We start from the raw sequence: 15,152 nt of genomic DNA, 5'->3' as shown, positions 1-15,152 counted from the left end.
TGCGTGATTGATTGATTTTACTAAAATCTATTTTGTCATCAGTTTTACTTTACTTTTTTCCTTATTCAAGGCTCTAATATGTATCATTTCTTTAATTGAATATATTTTTAAAGCTTTTTTGTGGGGTGGGACGGTGAAAAATCTAGAAAAATTAATTGGATTAAAGGATAAAATTCATATTGATAAGGAGCAAGGAGGTCCGGGGCTTCGTAAACTACATGAGTTTAATATATTTCTTCTAGGTAAGAGGTGTTGGAGGTTGTTGCAGTGTTGGTATTTCAAGTACAAAGATAGAAACATGGATGTTGAACACTTTATAAGTTATAAGTGAGAGAACTCATAAACCCAATGACTTAAGGTTTTGTGTTAAAGTTGGTATCCAACTCACTTGTAGAGTTGTTCTGAGCCCAATATGGATGATCACCTGACTACCCCATCGTGACCAAGTAGTGGTATCAGAGTCGATGGTTAGACGAACGGTTCGACCGGCTTCTTATATCGAAAGTCTTCTTGACAATTATGGTTAGTTGGTGTGTCCTATTGAGTGTGACAAACGGTTTTTTATTTCAAAAAAATAAAAAACTATCTTTCTATTATTTATTTATTTTTTTTAAACTGCACTACGTATTTTTAGTCAAAGAAAACAAAAGTGTACGAGCATAAAAAAGAAAGCGTACTACGTATTTTTCATTAATGAAAAATGAGAATAAGTGTACTACGTATTTATAATATCCACCACATTATTTCTAAAGTCGGTTTAGAACTTTCGATTATTCTCTCAAGCGTCCTGTGAATGTGGAACAGATGAGGTCTTGGCTTGTTCAACACGAAAATCCAACCAACTTGCTCTCCAAGTAATAATAAAAGCATATTTTATTTTCATACTAATTACTTAATATTTGAGTCAAAAAAGTAATTAATTAATCATCAATTATGGCTGTTATGAAGTACCAAATATCTCATCGGTACGACATACTATAAGGCTATTCAAATATCGTACACACAATTTATAAATTTAAAATTCAAGATTGCATGAAATTAAATTAAAAAAAGGTAAGTTGTTTAAAAAAAATAAAAAGAGTAAGTAAATAAATATATCAAGAGGTAGTATACAATTTTGATTCATTTGTTATATTTTTATCTTAATCTTCTGGTTGTCCTCCTGATATTTTAATTGACAAAATATAAAATTAATTTATTATATACGAAGTATATAATATAGTTTTTTCTTGACGCAATATAAGCCCCATAATTGTGTTAAGCACGAGAGACTGTATGAAAAAAAAGCAAGTCTCATATTGATTAAAGATAAGATTTAACCAAAGATTATAAAGAGTCATTTTACAAGTTGATTTTGTAATATTGAGTCAGATTCAATCTAAAATTTTAAAATAGTATCAGCATCTCTTTTAAGACTTGTTGAACTACCTGTTATTCGACCATCCACTATTTACATGCGTCAAGTCCAATAATATTGGATGCGTAAGAATGTGCATTAAGAGTCCATATTAAATAACAGATGCATGAATATTAAATTTACTGAGTCAACCTCAGTAAAACAATTTTATTAAATTCAATATAAATATAGATTTATTTAATATTTAAGTATAATTGTAAAAAGTAAAATTAAAAAAAAAAAAAATTGAATGGTAATTTAACATTGACAGCTTAAGATGCCAACCAGGAGACGTAAATCATAACGTTAATAGAATCATAATTGGTAAAAAGAATCATAAAATATCTACCAAAAAAATAAATAGAATCATAAAATAATATTATTAAAAAAAAACTATAAATATAAATAGACCCTCTTTAAACCCTTTCGTTCTGCACAAGACAACTACTACAACAAAACCAAAAACCATTCTCTCTCCAATTTTCTTGCTAAACAAGAAGTAACACACATTCTTTCTTTCTATCTGGGTTTCATCTTTTTCAATCCATGATGATGATGATGAGACAACAAGGTGCTATGAACAACACTGCAATGTTTTTGGCAAAGAAAGGCTTGTTAGGTGCTGAAACTGTTCCTAACAAATGGGGTTCTTTGGTTAGAGGAACTTCTCTTGTCAGGAATGGAAGTACTTTTGCTCCTAATCTGTCAGATCAGAAAGAGGACAAGACTCCTCCTTCAAAGGGTAGTACTGGTGGTGCTGGTGCCGGTGGTAACAAAGATGAAAAAGGTATTATGAGTTATTGGGGTATTCAGCCTTCTAAGATCACAAAACAAGATGGTACTGAATGGACGTGGAATTGCTTTAGGGTATGTATTATGTTACATTTATATGTCTATTGTTTTTTTTTATTTTTGAGAAAAACTTTGATTATGATCTCTGTGGTGGTACTGACACTTCTGATGGAAGGCGTGTCTGGTGTCTGATATATGTGATTTCGATCCATTTGTTTTTTCAAATTTTTAGCAATGTGGATGCGTCAGTGTTGTGTCCATGTCTGTGTTATTGCATTTTATGGAAGGTGTGTCTGGTGTCTGACACATGTGATTATATTCGATTAATTCTTTTTTTTCCAAATATTTACCATTGTGGATGTGTTCCTGTCTTGTGTCCGTGTCTGTGTCATTGTTTCATGGATTATGATTGTGATGTTGTGGATTTTAATTGTGAGTGCAGCCATGGGAGACATACAAAGCAGATGTTACTATTGATCTGACTAAACATCACAAACCAACAACTTTTCTGGACAAGCTGGCTTATTGGACTGTTAAGAGTCTTAGGTACCCAACTGATATCTTTTTCCAGGTACTGTTCTGTTCTCCTTAATTTCAAGATCTTAAGACTTTATTAAATTATGGATTTTTGTTACATGTTTTTATAGGGATGGTGATCAAACTATAGACAATGTTAATTAGCACTTAATCTTAACACTTTTTATTTTAAAATAAAAAATTACTTAAACTATGAGAAATCATTTCATATGAGAGTTGCTTAATTGAATTTTATTGTAATGTGTTCTGCTGCCCTTGATTTGTTTACTATCCTATAAATTTATGTTCAAAGCTTATTTTATTTACTAACATTTGTGTAAGGTTATCTTAAAAATTAGAGTATTGTGAATAAATAAAAGTTAACACTTAAGAGAATTTTACACGTTTATATGAGTCTACTCCGCGTTAAATCATGTTGTATGAAATTGAAACAGAGAAGGTATGGATGCCGAGCAATGATGCTCGAGACAGTAGCAGCTGTTCCTGGCATGGTGGGAGGAATGCTACTTCACTGCAAATCATTGCGCCGATTTGAGCACAGTGGTGGATGGATCAAAGCATTGCTAGAAGAAGCAGAGAACGAGAGGATGCACCTAATGACTTTTATGGAAGTAGCAAAACCGAGATGGTATGAGCGTGCTCTTGTCATTACTGTCCAAGGTGTTTTCTTCAATGCTTATTTCTTAGGCTATTTGCTCTCCCCCAAATTTGCACACCGTATGGTTGGCTACCTTGAGGAAGAAGCTATTCACTCATACACTGAGTTTCTTAAGGAGCTTGATAAAGGCAATATAGAAAATGTTCCTGCTCCAGCCATTGCTATTGACTATTGGCAGCTTCCCCCAAACTCTACTTTAAGGGATGTTGTTATGGTTGTCAGAGCTGATGAAGCACATCATCGCGATGTCAACCACTTTGCATCAGTAAGTTGTCTTTCTTTATCCTCTCAATTTTTCAAAAGAAGTTGAGTTTTATTATTATGATTAAGGGTGTATTAAAGAACACACTTCATGTGATTATGTTGAATTGGATTCAAGAATACTGATTGTATTGTAATGAAATGAATTGCAGGATATCCATTACCAAGGAAGAGAGTTAAGAGAGGCTGCTGCTCCAATTGGTTATCACTAGAGTCCAATTTGTTGGTCAACAGTCAAAGTTTTCAGACTCAAATTCTGAAGTCATTTTGGCTATAAACAAAAAAGAATAAAATTGCTGGTGACTAGTAGTATTAGTTGTTTTATTGGTTTGTCTAATGATGCCAATGTAAAAAAACAGGGTGGAATCTTCATTTGTTTTGAAGTCATGAGAGTATTTGTAATTCCACTGTACACTGTTGTGCAAGTGGAGTTATACTATATGATATTTCTGAGAGCTCCATGGTGAATTTTTCTTAATGATTCCTTTGACATATTTTTATATTTGACCAAAACTTCCATTACTTTTTTATTGTACATAACTACTATTAGAGATGTGCTGCTACTGTTTTATTTTAAGAGAAGAATTGGATTTCACCTTTAAGGAGATCAATGAGTAGAATGAATTGGTGAAGTTGAAATCTTTTAGTTAATATCTTGGCAAGCAAAAATGTGGAACCAATATGAGGATATGTTTTGAGGAATTTACAGAATTTTTTTCTATATATCCTTCTTGATTCTATGAATTGTGAATAAAGACAATAATGGTGAAACTCAAGGAGCTACAATCAAGGGTAGCTTTGCCAAGTAATATCTGTAAAATAGGCAAAGGGAAGGGAAAATGATGAAAAAATATCTCTGCTGATGGGATCAGATCAGAGTTATCACATTGTTGAGGTGGGGGAATCTTCTCTTTGGAAGAACTTGATGCAGTTCAAAAAGAGATAGTTCTTTAACCATTATGTTGCTAGGTGCTGCTACTTTCCTGCTTGTTCCTATTGTTTTTCACTTCTATATGTTTCATTAATGTAGGCAGTTTAATCTAGTCATTGATTCTTTAGGTTTCTATTGAGGTGAATTGCTAAGTTTATTTTGAAATATTATTGCAAAATCTTTTATAATCTGTTGATGTAAAAATGTTCAGATAAGCATAAAGTAAGTATGTTGTGATTTTTCGGAAAATGTCATCTGAAGTAAACCTAATGGGAAAACATCATCTGAAACTACACAATTTTTGTTTATTTTCAATTAAAAAACAAAGCATATGTCATGTTCTTAATCAAGCAAGCATTATCGGAGCGTTTAAAACATAATATAAACAGAAGAGAATGTTTCACTCTCAGTACTCTTGACAATTCCTTAACACGAGGGAATAAATTCTCATCCTTTTCCACCCTACATATCATTTATCATTGTCTGGAAGCAGTGTAGCAGAATAAGTTACTACAAAGAAAATTGCACCCTCGTCGTTCTTTCCCACCTAAGGGAAGCTCTACCAATCATCGCTTAAGGGAAACATCGTCACAGTGAGGGTTTGCCCTACTCATCTCCTTTATAATTTCTTTTTTATCTGTCTTTTCTCATGAAGTTCGAACTCTAGCCCTGTATTTTATACCCTTTGTTGGTTGCACATATTTTGGTTCTTGGAGGCGTAGTTATTGCAAGTTTTAAGTGTTTGAGCAGTGTGAAATTGCTCATATACCAAGGAGATGTATGCCCTTTCTGAATTTAATCTTTATTCAAAGAACTCGTTATATGATTTATGTGAGAGATGAGAGGCAAGGACTGGGAACTGCATGACAAAGTAATTTGTCTAGATGATGTGAGTTACATGACGAAGTAGTTGTTTAAGCACGGCATAGGCCACACAAGAGGAGTAATTGTGCAAGGCGAGTTATATGACAAATGAGTATTTATGGATGGAGGTTGAAAATTTGTTTGTCAACGGAAATCATGTGAATCATTTGATGAAGGTCAAAGAATGACTGCAACACAAGTATCACAAGATGAGGAAATTCGACTCAAAGAAAACTGAGAGACGCATTTTAAAAGCAATCGTGTTGCGCATATAAAATTTGACAAGAATTTGTGTTGATCTTCATCTGCAATGATGAGAAGAGCACGTTACAGTTTAGGAAGAATTCAATGAAAAAGAATTCAATGAAAAAGCTTCATAAATAAAATAGTAGTGCTTTTGAAAGAACAAATACAACACTACTCTATAGGCTTCTGAATTCTGAGTTCATATTTGCTATTATCATTCATCCTCCATAACTCCATCCATTTTATTTAATGATCAAAGTCCAACCAAACACAGGTGAACTGATTAGATACATAGTTTTTATATATACCTTGTGGTGATCAACTAAATTAACTAACGAATTCGGATCACCTCATACTGATGAGAAATCCGAATAGGAGATTGCTGTGAGACAGGTCTGTTCTCCGACCAAAGCTCCAGGTTGACAGTACCAAAATCCCAGTGAACAAGACACTTCAATACCTCGGTAACATTAAATCGATTGACCAGTGCCAAGCCAAGATATTTATCTACGAGCCTCCATTCACCTGAAATGAAATTATAATGAAAATTTTATAAAGAACATACACCGACAAGTACCCTGGTCTTAAAGTCTGATATTATTGATTATTATTCAAGGGAAATGATAAAATAACCATTACCATTAGGAATAAGGCGTCCTTCAAAGATTTGCTCCCCACCATCTGGAAAGACTTCATGTGTCGATCCATCAATTGAATTAAATGAGACAAGAGACTCTGATGGGTGCAAAAGATGGAATGTTGGGTGAATTCTTAAACAGACCAACCTGCAGAATATATAAGAATGCATAGTAGAAAACAGCATCTGAATCAGCAAGAGTCAAAGCATTTTTAGTAGAGGAAATAACAGATAACAGGGATATATTAAGAATTGCTTTAGCCACTAAGAATGTTAAAAGCCTATAACTTCAACAATTATCATAAATGAGATATAATGCTATTATTATTGGTGTACAAAAAATGTTTCAAATCAAACCTTGAGAACCCTCCTGAACCAGGTCCGACGCTGCGTGCAATTATGCTAGAGTTTATTTGGATGATGTTGGTAGCGTTCTTTGGAAAATATATCTTCCGTTGAAGAACCAATCCTCCACCAATATCACCCTCTAATACCACAGATTCCTCCTCTCCATCATGCTCAAGTTCTCGACTGCAAGGGAAAAGAAGTTTGCCGAAAAGGGGACATGTTGAATACCAAAATGTAAGATGGGAAAGGCTGAAGCAAGAACATGATAAATAAAGGGTATATACAAGGATTAAAGTGGCCTTTGGTGGCTCTTCAACAGTAATTTTGATACAATGAAGCCATGAAGTCCAAGGGAAACTTACTTGATTATAGAATATTCCTCAGAACACCCAGCAGAACGATGTTCTGTACCACTGTACTCTTCATATCCACTGATTTCAACCCTGCCATGGAGCCACTGTGTTCCTGAAGACATAGTTTATTGTTATGAATAATAAAATGACTATTATATAAAAAATATAATTCATTTCTTCCATGCAGCATATGGAAAAATACATCCATTTATTGTTACAGCGAGTCTGGACTAAGTCGCCAAGTCTACAATTTATGGATCTGATAACTATATTGTCTACAAAAAAGGAATTTCATGTACATTTTCAAATTCTTTTCTAACTAAATAAGTAAATAAGTGCTAATGGATAATCAATTTACCTGAAGGAAAGTGTCTCATGGAAATGATTCTACCCCCAATCCAGGGAACAACTTTAAGAAGCCACTCACTACTTTTCAGTTCAATGGGAGTTCTTGAAAGTTCCATAGCCTTGGGTCCAGAAATTTCGTCTTCTAAATCAGGAATTTGAATTGCTTTTTCTGCGACGCATTCAAAAAGTAGGAGCACAATTTGATACAGATTTGGCATTGTTTGTTTTGATACTTACATGCACTAGATACAATTCAGAAGTAAAATGTAACATAATATGCAGCATACTACCAGTGCTTAAGCTCCACTCTGCCCATGGAGAGAGTGCAGGTGAACTAAATCCCATACAATGAATCTTGATTCTCAAGAGAGGGAAAAACTCATATGAACTGTAAAAATATCGATAGTATAATCACAGAAATAGCAATGTGGATATCCAATCCAAGAAGAACCTTTGATAAATTTCATATTATATCGTTCAAAAACAGGCTTATTTTCAAAAGATAAACTAGAAAACACTATGTCTATACCACAGAATAGAATGTAGATCGGAAGATAAAAGAAAGGTGAAGAAAATGAGAACTTATATGTAACATAAGCATATATTACGTATAAACGATAATATAAGTTAACCAGCTAGCGATTTGAACAAGCACATACCCAAACGTTCATTGTATTGCTTCTCACTAGTAGATACCAGCTTCGAGGCCTCTTCTTCTGAAGGCCAATTTATATGCAGAACTTCCCCATCCACTCCCCATGTATCAAGCTGTTTACAAAACAAAATGTATAGATGTTACGATCAATGAATTTCATAAAAGAGAGATTAATGAATAAACCAGGCACAATATTTTACAATTTCATCTGTACACAAGTTTCATCTTCTCCGTAATTTCTTATCAGAAATAACATACCGTTGCACCTCCACCTAGTAATACTCGAATGTGGAGGCGGCGCTTAGGTCTTTTCCACGATCCTTCAGTTTTATGCACACTCACGGTAACAATCGACGATTGAAGTTCAGCCACATAATGTGTTAATAAATAAGTTCCTTTAGTGAATTCATATCCATCGCCATCGTCCTCAAATAGAAAACCTTCAGCTTTACCTGTCAATGATTTAAATCTTAAATTCCTTATTAAAATATCAGTCATCAACTTATCCTATTCAAACATGCCAAGTCAAATTTAATGCACGGACTTACCAGATTCATCTAAAGCAACGAGAAGTGTCAAATCATCTGATGGATTAGCCTCTCCAACATGCTGAAGAGGGAGGCCGACAGGAATAATTGAGCCACCTTTTAAATATAAACCAGGCAAATCCTGGCATGCCCCAAACAAAGTAAAAAATAAAATAAGTATTTTTTTTTCTGTCTGTCAAAAAACAGTACTACTAAAATAAAACACCAACAAAATGAGAAGCAAAAAATTACTGGATGTGCATCACCGAAATCAAAACCCAACCATATCCCCTTTGGTAGAGTAATTTTCAACTTATCCAATCCCTGATTGCATGTGGTACTGAGCAAGAGACATATAAGACATCAAAATATTAAATCAGCACAAATTGTACGATTAAATCATATATGAGAGAAAACACTACTCTTCCATTTTTTATATTTGCCTCTATAATGCCAAATGGACAATGTCAGATAAGACATTTCATCTTTAAATACAAAAAAAATAAAAAAAATGGCAGAAACTAGCAGAATATGCCTATAAAAAAGCTTGACTTTAGTGTAGAATTGTATTAAGATTTGAATTATGCAATTCAGACTTCAGATCAGACTTAAATTTCAGTTTTAGAAGTTTCAGCATATTCAAATCTCAATTGATCCCTAACCACAAGTTTGGAAATAGTTGGGGAGTCTAGGGGAGTGTCGGGAGAAACTACGAGCCAATATAGTCAGAGTAAGGAAGTTTTATAACCTTGCATACACTAAAATTGGACCGAGCAAAAACGAATTTTCAAGTTTCCTCAAACTAGGATCTTTTGGATCTGCAAAAGCAAAAAACAAAAGTTCATGATGTATAAGAAGAAAGTTCAAATATCATTAATTAAAAGAAGTAATCAACAGAACAAGAACCCACCAGCAAAGAAAGTAGGGGTTGCCACTGGAGTTCCCCTCGTATGTGCAAAATAAAAAAGTGTGTAGATAAGGGGGATAAGGCGGTAGCGCCTCTTCAATGCCAATCGGCAAACTTCTTCACACTAAAAATTAGAGCTGAATTAGTGATGCACATTTTTAGCATATAGGTAATTTGAAATTACAGAACAAACATTTCGATAAATGAGGAAAAACGATTCATAAAGCCTTAAAGTGAGCGATGGCCTGAACATGGGTTTATAAGTGAGCGCAAACCTCACCTTACAAACCAGTTTTGTAGAGATGAGTTATGCCCAACACAAAACTCTAAGAGATATATAAGGACATACAATTTCATCTTGGAATTTATACAAATGTCCAATATATATGACAGGTTGGAAACCATTATAGTGATTGATTTTATGCATGATAAAGTAGATCCAACCTCTTCCCCAAAGGACCAAGGTTCATGGTCAGTGCTTCCATATTCAGAATGCCCTCGGCAAAAGGGAAACAAAGAACCTACACCCATCCACCTTCCAAAAAGCCTTGGTGTTGCATTTCCAGCAAATCCACCAATATCAGGACCTGAAAGTGGCTGACCACTGAGTCCCTGAACACATGGAAACCAAATTATGAATGCTAGATCATAACAAGAGAATGACATTTTAATTCTTCTAGAACTGAAGTACATTTCTAAAAATTATGAAAATCATATGTGAAAATAAATATTCCTTGAAGAAGAAGAAAACAATCTAACTCTCGGTGCATATAGTTCTAAAAAGGAAACTAGCAATAAGATCCAGTGTCAATAGTGTCATAAAGAATAAAGCATAACCACAACTCCAAGAAAATTTGTAAACGATAGTCAATTTAGTCCATGACATTATCTAATGCAGCTTTTTGTAACTGCTAGTTGCAGCCATCTTGTTTTATGAGGATACTCAATTTAGTCCATGACATTATCTAATGCAGCAGGTCCGAAGATCCTTACCAGCTGAAGTACCATGGAGATACTCATATGAAGATGCTCCCAGGTTGAAAGATTATCTCCGGTCCATGTTGCAGCATACCTTTGGCTTCCATACAAAAGGACGCTTATTTTCATTAGCCAGCTTCATGCCTTCATAGGTTGATCTTGCCATCAGCAGACCATACACCTAAAGTGAAAAGTCATAATAAAAAATAAAAGTCCAGAGCGCACCACACTACAGGATAAGGCATTAAATAACTCAACACCTATAAATTCATAAAGGGCAAAAGAATATTACATTATGATAGAAAGAATGATTCTGACAACCTCCAAGTTCACCATCTCCTCTATGAATGTTGCTCTCTGCAGGCATTGTTTTCGTTACAGACTGGAAAAGAAAGGGATTTAAAAAGGTTGAATTAGAAATATCAAGAGTCTCAAATAGTGACACTTGGTACATATTTTGTTTCATATTCAGAGAAAGAAAATAGCGAGATTATAATTACCTTAAAGACAGCTGGTTCGTTCATATCATTCCATATACCATCAACGCCATTGGAAGCAAAGTCTTTTACTAAATTTGCCCACCATGCACGAACTTTGGACTGTGTATAGTCAGGGAAGACACAAGGTCCAGGCCAAACGTCCCCTGAGAATAAATATATGCGCTCAATGCATCACCAAATAAAGGACATAAAGTGACGAATTATTAATAGGGGTGTTCATGGTTCATGAACTGCACTGAACTGAACCACTTATATGGTTCGGTTCAGTAACTGAAACAACTTTTTATAATAACCAGTTTACTTCTAAAACTAGTTTCAGTTCAGTTTAGAACCGGTTTAAAACTGGTTTATATTTTAAACCAGTTTAGTTTCAGATAACTTGTTTTAAACCGGTTTTTTTTATTAAAACCAGTTTATTTTTGAAAAGACTGGTTTTAAATCAGTTTTTTTTTTTTTGCTTAAAAAAAAATCATTTTTTTTGTTGAAGAACAGCTTTTATTTTGTAAAGAAGAACTTTTTATTATTAATGTACAAAGCAAACTTACCAACAAAAGGTGTTTCATCTTCCTTTTGGACCCAAACATCATTTTCAGAACCACTGTCATATGCAAAATAACCCTTTTCCTGCTTGATCCCAGGATCAAGCATCCAAATACATTTGAAACCACTAGAATGGAGACCTTCTGCCAAAGACCTGGGATCCCTAAAATGCTCCTGAAAGATATCACAGTACTTACTTTTCTAGGAAAAAAATTATTATTATAGACGTTAAAAATGGCCAGCCAGCCCAAACCAAATGTTTAACTTAGCATTTTCCAAATTATAAGTGCAGGTTGGATATCTAATGCTAAGCACCAAAATCAAACTTCGCAATACAACACTTTAACTTATGCGTTGCAGACTCGTTTGAACAATTCACGTGCACGAGTAAAAAGACCTTAAGTGAAAATCAAAACAATGGCACTATAAATTGATTACTGATTGTGGAGGAAAAACATGCCTTGTCAAATGTAAAACAACGAAAACCATCCATGTAATCAATATCCATCCATATCACATCACAAGGTATGTCCTTTTCCCGAAATGCTTTTGCAACCTGAAAATGTTAAATTGTTAACAGGTAAATAAAATATAAAGCAATCTTTTGCAAAACTAACAAGCAATGCAATAGACAGTCAGAATTTACAGAACTAAAAGATGACGGCAATGAATATTTGAGTGTCAAGTCAACAATACATATATGCATTTATTATACCTGGTATGACGTGCATCAGAATTTCAGAACCCAAGGGGTGTTTGTTTCAAGGGATAGTATGTTTGGTAATAATCAATATTCCTAGGAATGCTTTTAAATGAGTTTAAAAAAAAATTGAAGTAGAAGAATAAGATGGAAGTCATAAGTTATAGTTAGTTGAGTTTTAAAATGACATTTCTTCCCATTGGAATGTAGGATATCCAAACTTGGAATACTTGTCATATTCAGCATCTCAGGCTCAAGCTTTTTTACATATACAAATGTTAATAATCCCTGGCTCATCACTATTGAGAGAGAGTGGGAGTAGCACGAAGTACCTCTTGAACTCTCTGAGCAGATAAATAGCTCCAACGGCATTGTTGATAGCCCAGCGACCACTTAGCGGGCATAAACACAGTTCCTGATGATAAAAAGAATAACTCAAAATTGGCCTTTTCTTGAACGTTATCGTAAAATATCCTGAATCTTATTGCATGCTCAGACAATAGAAGATAATAATACACCCATAGCTCATTGAATGCTTTCTCGATTTGAGTTTTATATAAATAAGTACAATATATCAACAATGGTGTCTTTATTTTCAAACTTGTATTATATTAGCTTCTAGTTTAATAAAAGCATACTATATTACATATTAGTATAGTATGAACGTTTGTGTACGCATGCAACATATTAAAATGCGTATCGTCTGAATCCTGATTTCGTGTGGGTCAACTACATTCACTAACCAAAGACGGACTTCAGTTTTCCCAAACAAAGAAAAAGTGCATAATGTGAAGCTATATCATTTTATAATTGTAGTCTTTGTTTATAAAATTACCAATTGCTTTTGATAGAGATATCAAAACTTCCGTAGGTGAAGCAAAAGGACCAAATGTAATGACAGGATATGAGGATGGAGCAATGAAACGTATTGTTGATTCTTTCGTCAGATCTATCTGTTCATGAGCACAGCAAAAGAAAGTACAACAGATCGTTATATCATTATCAAAGCGCATATGTGATATGTTTAGGTTAACCTCAATAAATGACAGAAACCTAAATGTAACAGCACCTCACAGCGCCTTGTAGTGTCAGCAAGAATTCCTAGGGTGTCGCCATTTGGAAGAACAGCTAACACCCACGGATGTGATTGGTATAAGGATGAAGTTCCAGGATCATAACCCCATGCATCAGTGTTCCATGTGAAAACCTAAAAATCAAATTATAATTGATGAGTACATAGATAATAAGAAAATATGGTTGAAACTAAAAAATTCCATATAGCTGACTTACTCTTTTGCCTGTCCTCTCAAGTTGTCCACTAACTTCTCCGGTTCCATAGAGGGAGGTGCCTATTGGCAGCTGGTTGGAAAACAAATTCAATCAACTTTTGAAGGCAAATTTGTAAGGTGTAATAGTATAAGCATCATGATCACTTTTGAGACTGTTTGGTTGAGCTTATGGAAACAACTTATGACATGATATGTCCATAAGCTATCTTATTTCCACGAGCTCTCCAGGATAGCTTATGAAAACAAGCTTATGTTTATAAGAAAACAGTCTGACTTCATTTTATCTTTCTTTTGTTATAGAAATAATTTATACATAGTACATGATAAGCTTTTATGCTATAGCCTATAAATGCTTAATTAAGTTGTTTATCCAAACAGATGCCTTAGCTAAAAGGTAACTAACATTTATAAGATACCAATCAAAAGTTGAAAGCAAGCAACTGACCTCAAGTTGAACAACCTGCTGCTCATGAAGACACTCAAAAGTAGGATTATACAAAGGATCCTTATGAGTACTAGTGATGGGAGTCTCTCTATCCTTACTATTCACAAAAGAAACACTAGGATATGCTGCATCTCTATCATCAACAGAACAATCAAATCGAAACACTCCATCATCCAAAATAGCCTCAAAAATCATATTCCCTTTTCTCACATCACTACTACCACTAGTGACTTGTCGTTCATAATTAGCCATTTTGGATATAAACTTCTCAATAAATCTCTTTCTTCTACAAGTCAAAAATAGCTTAAACACAATTAATAGACATGCAAACTAAAAAAAAAAAAAAAAAATCATGATCGTGAATTTAGAGAAATTTCGAGTGTGAGCCAGCTTGGTTGGAAGGCCTGATATATAAGTTCTTTATTCATTCTTAAAACATGACTTAAGTTTATTTCAACATAAGAAAATTATTTTATTACAAAAAAATGTTATTTCAGTCAAGAAATTAGAATAAAATAACTTGCGTTTTTTTCATGATGATTGATGAGTCATTTACCTACTACTTTAAAAATTGCGTCTTATTCATCAAACATAGTTTATGCAATTATTAAGGAACACATACAATTTCCCTTTTCACATCTTGATGAAAACAGATTGCATTTTCAAATTTTTAAAATGAAGCAGATTACTCAAACTCTATCTGATGAATGAGTCATAAATAATTTTTTAAGGAATGGATAAACCCATCGTCACCATAAAAAAAATAATAAAAAAATAAAAACTATAAATATTGTAGTTTTTTAGAAGTCTATTACAATTTAAAAGTCATTGCAACTTTTCCTACACGTACCAATGCACCATCTCACCATACTGTTGGATCATAACTGTCACTTGAGCTAAATTAACTACCAATTTTTTTTGGGTACAATTAATTACCAATTTACCTGATAAATCATAACAAAAAATGACATTCTTTGCATTATTATTTTCTTTGGCAGGAGGACTTTAAATATAAATTCCAGAGACATAAATTAATTAATTTTATTGATACGTGCAGAGTTAGTATAAAAAAAAAATGGCAAGATTAGTCTGGTAATCCCAATTTAGCTTAATTTAGTCCTTTATATTTTTTCATGTTGTTTTACTTCCTTTTCCATCTTTTTCCATGTTTGCATATGGTTTTTAAACTTCAAATCTATAGTTTCTTTTAGGGTGTAGCATATATTTATAATTGAGAGCG

The 15,152-nt window shown here is 33.6% G+C and overlaps 1 protein-coding gene and 1 pseudogene across 1 annotated transcript; one reads left to right on the top strand and one right to left on the bottom strand.

The window, feature by feature from the left end:
• Positions 1-1,816: 1,816 nt before the first annotated feature.
• LOC123907572 (ubiquinol oxidase 1, mitochondrial-like) lies at positions 1,817-4,166 on the top strand. Its single transcript, XM_045957888.1, has 4 exons — positions 1,817-2,263; positions 2,631-2,759; positions 3,160-3,648; positions 3,797-4,166. Exons 1-4 carry the CDS (start codon positions 1,943-1,945, stop codon positions 3,854-3,856), a joined length of 999 nt encoding a protein of 332 aa, XP_045813844.1. The 5' UTR covers positions 1,817-1,942; the 3' UTR covers positions 3,857-4,166.
• A 1,627-nt stretch (positions 4,167-5,793) lies between these two features.
• On the bottom strand, positions 5,794-14,332 carry LOC123907570 (annotated as a pseudogene).
• Positions 14,333-15,152: the final 820 nt, after the last annotated feature.

Source organism: Trifolium pratense, linkage group LG2, assembly GCF_020283565.1.
Source record: "Trifolium pratense cultivar HEN17-A07 linkage group LG2, ARS_RC_1.1, whole genome shotgun sequence".
NCBI classification, from domain to species: Eukaryota; Viridiplantae; Streptophyta; class Magnoliopsida; order Fabales; family Fabaceae; genus Trifolium; species Trifolium pratense.
The sequence above is the reverse complement of the archived record's forward strand: the minus strand, read 5'-3'. Positions and strand labels throughout refer to the sequence as shown.

Excerpts from the sequence above, each read along its gene's own strand:
- LOC123907572 (XM_045957888.1), top strand. The coding sequence starts at position 1,943 with ATGATGATGATGATGAGACAACAAGGTGCTATGAACAACACTGCAATG. Across the intron at positions 2,264-2,630 it reads GGACGTGGAATTGCTTTAGG|CCATGGGAGACATACAAAGC; the intron begins GTATGTATTATG and ends TTGTGAGTGCAG. Across the intron at positions 3,649-3,796 it reads ATGTCAACCACTTTGCATCA|GATATCCATTACCAAGGAAG; the intron begins GTAAGTTGTCTT and ends AATGAATTGCAG.